This window comes from Amyelois transitella, chromosome 13 (assembly GCF_032362555.1).
Source record: "Amyelois transitella isolate CPQ chromosome 13, ilAmyTran1.1, whole genome shotgun sequence".
Classification (NCBI taxonomy): domain Eukaryota; kingdom Metazoa; phylum Arthropoda; class Insecta; order Lepidoptera; family Pyralidae; genus Amyelois; species Amyelois transitella.
The window spans coordinates 8,422,674-8,435,059 of NC_083516.1; the positions used below are offsets into that span (position 1 = coordinate 8,422,674).

At 35.2% G+C, this 12,386-nt stretch overlaps 1 protein-coding gene across 2 annotated transcripts in view; it reads left to right on the forward strand.

Moving 5' to 3' along the window:
* Window positions 1-12,386, forward strand: part of LOC106129274 (fibroblast growth factor receptor 2) — a 78,155-nt gene that overhangs the window by 15,798 nt on the left and 49,971 nt on the right. For both annotated transcript variants that reach the window (XM_013327784.2, XM_013327786.2), the window contains exons 6-8: window positions 1,955-2,208; window positions 2,638-2,675; window positions 3,324-3,487. In XM_013327784.2, coding sequence (XP_013183238.1) covers window positions 1,955-2,208; window positions 2,638-2,675; window positions 3,324-3,487 — 456 coding nt within the window. The remainder of the gene's footprint in view (window positions 1-1,954; window positions 2,209-2,637; window positions 2,676-3,323; window positions 3,488-12,386) is intronic.

Consider the following 12,386-nt stretch of genomic DNA (forward strand, 5'->3'; position numbering starts at 1 on the left):
AGAGAGAGGGCGTGTAACTGTGTTAGGCGGACGTATTCCAATTCCAAATTTCATAGCCAAGACTCGGATCTTTCTTTTTAAGGAAATGCGCAAGGGTCAGCATAATGCAATTTCAAGCCTTACGCTGGTGTCAGAATACCTAATCCAAACCGCCTTGAATTGTGATGCAAACCACATTAAAGGTTACCCTCGTGACTCCCATATCAAAAGAAATAGGTACTCTTTTTATAGTGAATTACAAAATGGCGACCGCTCCTTTTTTAAAATTTGATTTTAAAGGCCAGAACTGTTCTTTTAAATCAAAAATAGAATCTCATTTCTCGGTGATAGAAAAGCAATTATTTTCAAAAATACATAATTCTGTAAATGAAAATCATAATTAAAATAACACATTTAATTAGGTACGATGATTTAAAAGCGAATAGGTAAATTCGTGTTTAAATAATTAAATCATCGAGTTCCTTTTTGTATAAATTCTAAAATTTTGCATTTCTATAATCATGTATTATATATACAACCGTGTGGTTCTTAGCACTTCAGAAAAGGACCGCTCCATATCTTTCCCATAGATGTAGTAAAAGCCGTTTAAGCCAAAGCCTAACTTGGGTTTTTTCTTGTAGACGATGGGCTAGTAATCTGTCACTATTTGAATCTCAATTCTATCTTAAGCCAAACAGCTAAACATGCACTTTTAAGGCTGCTGTCTCTGTCTACCCCGCAAGGGATACATATGTTATAATATGTATGAATCAATCATTTACGTTACCCAGGAGGCCTTATTTTACACTTTATTACTCCTAAGACTTATCTGCGAATCAATCATAATAAACTTATTGATCAATCCATCACTTTGTCGCCTTGTGTTATTCGGGTAGACAGTTGATATCATTCTTCTTTTTCTAATTGAAATGTGGATTGATGGAACAAAGTTAGCAGGTTTTGTATAGGTAGCTATAGAGTTTTATAAAGTTATTCCCTCCGAGAATCAAGGTATCAAAATTATACTACTTGTGAAGCTCAAACTTAGTATCTGTCTTACTGCCTACGCAATAAACGAGAGGATCAAATTGTAAAATATTCTAAACTTACAAATTAATATCAATGTTTTCGTAATATTTAAACTCAATATTGAAAATTTTTAGATTTTACAATACGTTTTTTTTTTCTTATTGATCGAATGTACGTACTCGTACATATGTACATACATATAATCACGACTTTATCCCTTACTCTGAGTAGACAGTGCCGTCAGTCTTGGAACGACTTAAAGACGCCCAGTAGGTATTTATCCGCAACCTTTTCAGCGGAACCAGCATGGAAAGCCTATGACCATGGAACCTGGATTGAGTGAGTCACGTTTTTACAAGAAGCGACTTCCGTTTGATCTCCGCAACCTTTGCAGGGGAACTTAACCCATATTGGATCGATCATGGTTACGCATCCAGTTGCCTGAATGTGCAGGTTTCCTCACGATGATTTCCCTCACTGTAAAAGCATCGGTTAGTATTGAAACTAATGTACATAACTTCGAAAATAGCCATTGGTACATGACTGGGGTGAGATTCGAACCTGTGCCTTTTTGCGTCACACGCTTTTTAACCGAGCGGCTTGCCGATTCGACCACCATCGCTCTTATAATCTATATTTAATATTATAAAGCTTAAGAATTTGTTTGTTTGTAAGAACGCACTAATCTCAGGAACTACTAGTTCGAATTGAAAAATCTCTTTGTGTTTGGTAGACCATTTATCGAGGAAGGCTTTAGGCTATATAACATCACGCTGCAACTTTTAGGAGCGAAGAAATAATGGAAAATGTGAAAAAGACGGGGAAAATTATTCCTCCTTGAGGTTTTCAATGATGCCTAAAATAAGTATTCCACGCGGATGAAGTCGCGGGCACAGCTAGTTTGGATAATAAAACACTTATTTACATACTAACTTTTCACCAACAGCATTGGTAAGCAAATGGTGACCGACGCGCATCCATCCCCCTGGTTCGCTAACACTGTGTCTAGAAGAATCGACGCTGATGGTCCTATCGCGACGGGAGACAGCCTGAGGTGGCACCTTCTTCCTGTAAACGAACCCGTGGGAAGAGACGGGCCGAAGGATACCAGAATCAAGCTGGATGTTAAGCTCCTGGCGAGGGTAAACCTTGTCGATGAAAGAGGATGCGTGGGGCCTGCTGGTAATTCTACAGCTTACGGTGAGTTTGTTCCTCCTGGTCACACCTTTCGGGAGAGGATCCTGGAGTGCGCCTTAGACCTAGGTCGTGAATTGGGTGAATCAGGTTTTTACCAAGAAGTGACTACCATTTTACTGTCAGTGTATATTTACAGGCATATAGTTCTGTCTTTCTTTGTTAATCTCTTACACATCTTTGCTTGTAACCAGTTGCATTCTCTACTGATATGATTCGTACGCAAAATTTCATGCAAATCGGTTTAGTATTTTAACTGTGAAGAAGTAATAAAAAGAGAAACTCAATTTCTCATTTACAATACTCGTATTAATAGGTATATGTAGATTGAGATCAATGGTTCTATAAATCTGAATTCTTAATTTTTCTTCCCGTTATTACAGTTAACCAGTATTTTATTGACAAATTTAACCACAATATCAATATTTATTACAGATCCTGATGAAGATGAAAGAGTGTCATATGAAACTTATGTAAGTAACTCTAGAAAATTCTCCTATTATTTAAAAATAATTATTTGAAAATTCTATACATGAATGTTCAAACAAAAATGTTATTATTAGATAAGTAATTCAAAGAATCCATAATTCCGGAAGTATCATTACACATCACATATGATTAATGAGCCGACGTGGCCAAGTCTTTTCAAGACTGTTTGCTCTGTCTACTCCGCAAGGGATATAGACGTGACTATATGTATGATTTCTTCAAGTTCACTAGGTACATGTATCCTAGCGATGATTTAAACAAACAAAGCTTTATATATACTTATATTATAAAACTAAAGAGTTTGTTTCTCAATCCATCAGGGAAAAATTCTTATTGCGTTGAATAGACCATTTATCGAGGAAGGCTTTAGTCTATATAACATCATGCTGCAACTATAGCAACTATAGGGAGCAAAGAAATAATGGAATAATATGTGAAAAAACGGGGAAAATTATTCATCCTTAAGTGCTTCCTGGTTTTATTCCACGCGGACGAAGTCGCAGGCACAGCTAGTTTTATAATAAAAGTGATAAGGTCGCCTTGTGCTGCTGTGTTTTTAAAACACAATTGTGAATTTGCTGTAACTTATTGTGATGTAATAAAAGGTTATTGTATAGCATTGTATTTTACAGTTATTATGGGCGATATTCGGAGGCGTCTGCGTGCTAGCCATGATCGCGCTACTAGCAGTGAGTGCTAGGGCCGTGAAACGGATCTTACATGCCTTCCGACCCGCACCCGTGTCGGATCCGATGCCGCACCGACAGCGGGCCTGGTTCCCGTTGCATCTGCGGTCGTGAGTACATAGCTTAAGGGGTTTACATCAGCTAAATTTTTTTATTTATTTATTTAAACTTCATTGCACAAAATACATATGTATAGCACAATTGGCGGACTTAATGCTGGAAGCTTTATCTACCAGTCAACCATTGGGTCTTACAGAGAACTTTATGTGGGGTTAAACTAAATAAATATATTTATACCTACACAAAATATAAAATTAAATAATTATAATATACATACATAACTACAGTAGATAAACAATATACATAAATAAATAGGTGCAGCGATTACCGAAATGAGTGAAAAGGCTAATAGGTATTAAATACCCTCGCGACTCAAGAAAAACCCGTATACCCGCGATTTGAAACTAGAACGACTTGGGGATGTTCTGAAATTAAATTTAGAAACGCAAGCACACATTGAGACTTCAACGCCATCTGTCAACAACACTTGTGATCAAAGATGGCGCCCGTGATTAGACAGAATTGAAAGGAGAGACATAATCTGAAAATAGAGACGTCATGATGGAGTGACAAATTTTGTAATGATTTCTTTTCCTGGGAAAGGTAGCGGGGTTTCTTCCTAAAGTCAATTTTTTTTATCGAGAAAAGAGGTTCTGCGTTTTCCGAAGTAAATATTTATGTTTTTTCAGTTTTATATGGTTGAAATTAGTTTTAAGAGGTAGAAATTCCAAACTAAAATTTTATTATTTATCATACTAATATATTTATTCATACGGTTTTGAATAAATATTTAAGTAATTATTAATCGCCACTAACATAACGTACATGTAGTCACGTCTACATTCCTTGCGGGATAGACAAAGCAAACAGTCCTGAAAGTCAAGACTGAAAGGCCATGTTTAGCTTTTTGGCTTGACGACAGAATTGAGATTCAAATAGTGACTGGTTGTTAGCCCATCGCCTACAAGAGGAATTCCAAGTTGATCAGCCTTTTCCTAAGTCACCTTTTACGACACCCTTAGGAAAGAGATGGACTATTCTAACGTGCCAGGCCACACTGCGGTATTACCTACCTATACGTAAATATACTTACTTTTAAACTTCCAACATCACCTTCTCCACTCACATATTCTTACTCAAAACTGAATCTTCGAACTTTCATGCCTTACTAACTTTGTAAATAAATTATAAAGTAGAAACCTTAAACATTGTAACAGCAAAACACAATTCTGCGGTTTTGCTTTATGACTAAACATGAACTTAAAACTGCCTTGTAAGCGGTGAGAAGTTAGGATCATACTAAGTACCTCCCTTACATTATGAATGCGAAAATTTGTAACTGTATTTGTTACCCCTGCAAATTAGTTACCTGAAAATTTAGTACACGGGAAAAATATAACCTAAAACATACATACATACATATAATCACGTCTATATCCCTTGCGGGGTAGACAGAGCTAACAGTCTTGTAAAGACTGATAGGCCCCGTTCTGCTATTTTGCTTTAAGATAGAATTGAGATTCAAATAGTAACGGGTTGCTAGCCCATCGCCTCAAAGAAGAATCCCAAGTTTATAACCTAAAATAGCTTAATAAATACTTTTTATCCCGAAATTCCCACAAAAGTGATGCCACGGGGCGCCGCTAGAGTTTCTTATAACGTAGCTATTTCCGTTTTTATTCGCAAATGATTGGATTTCAGTGAAATTTCGCCAAAGTAATTGAGGTAATTATCCTTTGAAATTGAAGCTGCGTTGTATAAAAACTTCCGCTTACATCGGATGTGAAATTCTAAGAAAAACCAACTGTTTTGTTAAAAATTAGAAATTGCACGCTTACAACATTGTTTTTGCTCAATCCTTCTTCCATAGGGCTCGAGGTTCGTCTATGAATGACCACGCTCTGGGATAGTGAAGTTGTGAAGTCTGACTGTAGAAAATCTGAATAAGAAATAAGACCGTAAAAATCTGAATAAGAAAAAAATTCTTTTTCAGATTTTTGTAGGCATGCAGATTACCTCACGATGTTCTTCCTCATCCTGAGGTCATTTGTTAACATTCTTAATATTTAACGTCACGCGTAAAGCATATGATATTGAAGATCCTGTATTGGGGTAAGTCAGATTTTTATACGAAGCGACTCCCGTCTAACCTTTGCAATCTTTGCATTGGAACCACTTTCTTGGATCTTGATTACACATCCATCCAATTGAAACCTCATTAACATAACAAATCGCTTTCTTATATGTTTGTATGTGTGGTGGTCCATATGACATAACCATACCCGATTACGCCAATTTGGGTGAGTCATTGAAAATTTCGCTTTCTTTCCGCGATCATAACTGCTTTATCGGCATTCAGACGAGTCAATAGTGACTCAAGTCCACAATTACATAAACTAAACATGCTTCTGAATGTTCTAACCATAGACTAAGCGTTGGTTCTGTCACGCGCTCTGACATTTTACGCTTTTCTGAATTCCGTGTGCGTGGGCGCAATAAGGAAGAAAGTGTCACATCCATACCTACATAAATGCGAAAGTAATTTTGTCTATTGCTATGTGTGGATTTTAGTGCTTTATAAAAAGACACTTGATGCTTTTTTTGTTGTAAAAGGCGACTAAGGGAATAGGTAGGTATATTCATCTAGCTCAGCCTTTGTTATGAGGGTTAAGTTTCCTTGCGTTGGTGAGACGGGAGTCGCTTCGTGTATAACCTGAATTACTTAAAAACTTTATTCGCTATAATAAGTTATTTTTTTTTAATCTATTCCAGTAAATTTAAAGTAAATATATTAAGTCCCATTGAAGCATCTGTTTAATAAGTTTATATGTTATGAAATTAAAATTCAATCAGTATTGAAAGAATTACGCGAACGAAGATGCGTGCACAGAATACATATATTTCTTAATCCATTTGCCAATAGTAATTATGAGTAAATTGTTCTTAAGCAAGGCTAAGTTTTGAATAGAAAAGTGATTTGCTGTATTCATACATACATATAATCACGTAAAATATAACCTAAAACATACATACATATAATCACGTCTATATACCTTGTGGGGTAGACAGAGCCAACAGCATTGAAAAGACTGAAAGGCCACGTTCAGCTGTATGGCTATATAATAGAATTGAGATTCAAATAATGACAGGTTGCTAGCCCATCGCCCATAAGTAAAGTCTCAAGTTTATTTTCCTTGCTTTTTACGACATCCATGGGAAAGAGTGGATCGGTACTATTCTTATGTGCTGGAAACCACACGGTAAATTTATAAGTAGGATTGAATAGTTTATATTAGTTTGAGTGCTAACCGATGCTCTTACGGTGAGGGAAAACATCGTGACATCGTGATGAAACTTGCACGCTCAGACAACTGAATGTGTAATTATGATCTACTAGGAGTTAGATTCTACTGGAAAGGTTGCGGAGGTCAGATGGTCGTTTAGTGTAAAAACCTGACTCAGCCAATCCATGATCGTGGACGTAAAGGCGCACTACGGACTTCTCCTCAGAAATGTGAGGATGTTACCAGGACTAACGCCAAGGGGTAGAAGTATAGTAAATGATTACAGTAGTAAGGATTTACCTGATTATTAAAATAAATAGTACTGAGAAACAGATAAACTCTTCAAAAATTAGTCCATCGATCAGTTCTGAAAGCGTTAACGTACAGACAGCTTTTCACAATAACGATATTAGTGTAAGTAGGTATTTCTAGGAATGCTTGCGAAAAACAAAACATATAGATACATATACAGTCATGTTATATTGTCTTACATAAGAGATACGTATCTTAATCTCTGATATCGCTCATGGATCAGTGACGGCAACAATCGTATTGTTTCGAGTTTGCTTCCCGAGTCAGGTCACTTTCTAAGGTCTCATACATACATTTTATATGTTGACTATAAATATAAGTACAGTGTTTATATATATTAAACTCTTCCTAACTAGTTTTTTAATAGCACCTTCTTTTATTTTGAAACAGGCCTTTTTGCGTGCTGTGTGTTTCCCGGGCACTTAAGAAAAGGACCACTGCACATCTGGGTATCGTAAAAGGCGACTAAGGGAAAGGCTTATAAACTTGAGATTCTTCACTATTTCAATCTCAATTCCATCGTAGGGCCATACAGCTGCACGTGACCTCTCAGTCTTTTCAAAACTGTTGACTCTGTCTACCCCGCATGTAATGGTGACGTGACTAAATACTGTATATGTATGTATATAGTGTATTTTATATTCCTCTCAGTTCTTCTAATAGCTATCGGCACGCTTTATATAGGTTTTGACCACGACTTCGTTCGTACGTACAGTGAAACGTTTTTTCTTTCTAAATGTATGCTATCGTGTCATATAGTCACGTAAAAGAAGTCAATATGGTGACGAGTGGTGGTGAAATCTAACTAGCTATTCTTGCATAATAAATAGTGCATTAAATATTATATCTCCCAAAAATATACATAAAGCCTAAAAAAATGTGTTAATTTTAATATATTTCATATAATAATTTTAATATACATACCCAAATCACGCCTATTTCCCGGAGGGGTAGGCAGAGGGGTACTTATCATTCCACTTGCTACGGAATCTTTGAATTTAATTACTTTTAATTTTATTATTAAAATTAATTTTAACTTGACAAAATTTTAGTATTTTGGACAAAATGTAGCTGTGAAATGTAATTATACAAAGGCTACAAAATCATAATTAACTTAGTAATGAATTTCTTTATGTTTTAAGTATTAATAAAAATACAAATACAATGTATATCTATAATTTTCAAAGCTTTAAAATTAATTAAAATAATAGTACCTACAACAATAATTATTATGAGTACAATTTTGAAATAACTGTAATTAAATATTTGTTTGACCTGAAAAACGATGGACAGACAGACAGTACTATTAAAATTAAAAAAAAAAGTATTTGAATTTGAAACCTAACCTAACCTACAATTATAATCCGGTCTTCTGCTCCGTACATTAAACAACACGATAAACAACAACTATTATTGCCTAAGTTTTATTGCCAAAATTATGCTATTGTTTATTTAACATAGATTGTTTTAGTTATAAACAGAAATCCGTGTATACTCATATCTCACAACATATTTGTTTGTTTTATTACGCGGGAAAGCTGTTTAGAATAAATAATAATTTCATTTTATAAAATCAATTTTGTCTGCTTTCTTCTTCTTGTACCGTTTAAAATATATATCAATGACGTGTTTTTACATTATTCACGGGGACGCAATTTCAAGGTAAATTTTGGAGTTAACACACGCAGCTACTTACCTCAATTTCATATGAGTTAAAAATTACAGGGTACTGTAACTGTAATTTTTTTTCTGTATTGGATAAACGTTACCGATATGTCTGTTTATTTATTCTTTATTTCCATTTGTGCCGTGTGGTTCCTTTTTATATTACAAGCTGCGCCTTGAGCTTTGCTCCCGTGGAATTATCAGGATAAAAACAGGTACATTTTATGCTATTTCAGGTAATATCCTATCCGTGTACCAAATTTAATTAAATACTGTCGAGTAGATTTTGTGTGAAAGAATAACAAACATACAACTACACATCGCCACATCCACACATCTACACATCCTCACAAACTTTCGCATTAAAAATATTAATAGGATTGGATGTGGACTAGGAGTTTGCGGGAATTTCCCGAAACTCCCATATATGTGGACATACACTAGTATTTACCATTAAAAATCGATGCCACAGTTCTAAAAACTGTCACCAAGTTGAGTTAGTCAGTCAAAATATACTACCAACTATCCATCTAAAAGTTTGGCAAGTTAACGCACTATTCCGCAGGTTCACATAACCCAATTACGCGGCCAAATCGAGATGACACAGAAACCCGAATCTCCGGGAAGATCTCGCACGATTCTCACATTAGTGCGTATATTACCATTGCGATTAGGTATAGATATGTATTATGTACTTAGTTCTGCAATATAGCATTACATTGATAACTAGGTATGTGTACAGAGATAAATAAAGATAGCCCGTAACTGTCCTATAATGTGTGTTATACATCATTGGCATCGATTAGCATTGAAACTAACGTAAGTACATAACTTAGAAATGACATGAGATTACAATACTGTAGATAATAAATAAATGAATATTTACTGGACAAATTACACAGATTGAGTTAGCCTCGAATTGAGTTCGAAACTTAACGATACAAAATTTTATAATCAATACATAGATAGACATCCTAGATCCTGGCGAATCAGAAAAAAATCGTATATCATCATGGCCGGGATTCGAACTCTAGATCCTCTATGTCACAGGCAAGCGCGCTGCCGCTGAACCACAGAGGCCATTAAGACTTACGAAGAAGACATTGTAGTGGCTGTAGAAGTACCATCTGAAAACTCCTCCGGAAAATTAAATCTAAAGGAATAACGAAGAAGTTACCTGAATCTTATATCCTATAATAATGAATAAAAAATTTTGAATTTTGAATTTTTTTTTTGAATACGCAGGTTTTCTCACGATTTTTTCCCTCACAGTAACAGCAACTTTAAAAAAAATTACTCGCACCTCCGTCGTTCCATCAAAGTCTATTCAATGAACAAATTCTATTCAATGACAACGGTATTTCACAAATAGTAAAATCGTTGCGTTTAATCGCACAATGTCGTCACATTCGTGAGTTGATCATCTCTAGTCGCAACGACTGACGCACCACAGAGCAAGTAAGATCTGTCTTTAGTGCTCTGTTGATGCACGCAATGCTGATACTGCGATATAAGATTATGATCAGATTGCTTTAAAAAAATGTATTGACACTTCATACTGTTGGGTAATATGTCAAAACGTCAAAATAGATCTTGTATGTAAATGTAGATATTGGAAGATACATATCTCTTAGATAGTCTGAATGTAGTTAAGGTTGTCAAAGAATAGCTTTTGTCTTGAAATTAATTTCATTCTTTTTCATTTCAGCTTTAGTTCAATTATTAAATATGTTCTTATAAATTTTGGGTTTATTCTTAACAACAAAAATACTCTTATCAAATTTAAGCTAGCTCACGAATATGACGTTATTTTGCGATGAAACGCAACGACTTATTAAATTTAAACTAGCTGTTGCCCACGACTACGTCCTCCGAAAACACACACCAGTTAAAAATGACCGACACCCTATGTTCTACCTTGGGAGGATTTTTTATACATATAGTCTCTTAGTTGAACCAAGACCAAATCCGAGCAATAGTTTTCACGTGATGAGAACAAACATATATACAAATATATAGACAGACAGATACGAGTATTCTTAATAATCTATTATATATAGATTATATACATTTTTTGTCAATATCTTTCTAATCTCAATTCCATCATGAACTGAACGTGGCAATTCAGTGTTTTTAAGACTGTTGGCTCTGTCTTCCCCATAAGGGATAAAGACGTAATTATATGAATGTTCGAATGTAGGTTTCTTTCATAGGTAAGATATTTCAAGGAAGGGCAAACCTGAATTCTGCCCGGAGCGTTTAGAAAAAAGAAGGAATTTAGATAAAAAAAATATTAACCGCTTTTGCGGATCAGGAAAAGTGTATTTTATTTTTTGAAACCATTTTTCGCAATCTTACCGAAAATATGCGTCAAGATCTCTTGGACAACAAATATCCTAAGGGCTCGAAAGATAACAGCTAAAGTCGAGAACACACAAAAGACGAGTGAAAGGAAAAATTTCGAGCCTTTGGAATAAAGCTCTGCAAATAAAATATCTTAAGGAGTTTATTGTCCAATATTCGTCCATTGATAACATACGTATTGAGCAAATATGACTTTCTATATACTATCAACTTTTTAGGATATCTCAATACTTGGAAGAGTGCTGAGTAGGGAGATTTCAAAATAACTTTAGAAACGGGAATCCATACATACATATAGTCACGTATATATCTCTTGCGGGGTAGACAGAGGCAACAGTCTTGAAAAGACTGAGAGGCCCCGTTCAACTGTTTGGCTTAATGATAGAATTGAGATTCAAATAGTGACAGTTGCTAGCCCATCGCCTAAACGAAGAATGCCAAGTTTATATAAGCCTTTCCCTTAGTCGCCTTTAACGATATCCATGGGCAAGACATGGAGCAGTCTTATTGTTTTTTCTATTGGTACCGGGAACCACACGGCACTTTTTTCCTATCGAATAAATCCCACATTTCTCTTGGTCTGACAATAACAATGTACTGTTATTTTTCTCGAAGGTCAATTTCGAAAGTCCTTCCTGCAAAGTTTTGATAAACCAATGGTTCATACATATTTAATGTTTTTGGCTCGATTTCATTTTGTAAGAATAATATATACAAGTATCTTGGCAAAGATACCAAGAGAAATGTGGGCTTTATTCGACGAAAATAGAAAAGTGCCGTGTGGTTTCCAGCACCAATAGGAAAAAGCATAGGACACCTGTATCTCTTTCCCATGGAGGTCTTGAAAGGTGACTAAGAGATAGATTTATAAACTTGGCATTCTTCTTTTAGGCGATGGGCTAGCAACCTGTCACTATTTGAATCTCAATTCTATCATTAAGCCAAATAGCTGAACGTGGCCCTTCAGTCTTTTCAAGACTGTTAGCTCTATCTAACCCGCAAGGGATATAGACGTGACCATATGTATGTATGTATGCATATGTGTATAACTTTTAACAGTTTGCAGTGACAGGGTTCTATAATTTATTACTCATTCAAGGATTCTTAAGTCTATTGCAATCGTCACTATTTTTTAGAACAAAACGTCTAATTAAATTAGACGTCAGTTGCCAACTACTGAAGATGCTGAAATATATTACAGACGTGTGGTAATACAATTGAGATGTGAAATAGATAAAAATGGACAAAGGCCGTATAATAAGAATTTATAAAGATTCCAAAGCTGTGAGAAGGACAATTTTTTTTTAACAAATTCATATTCAAT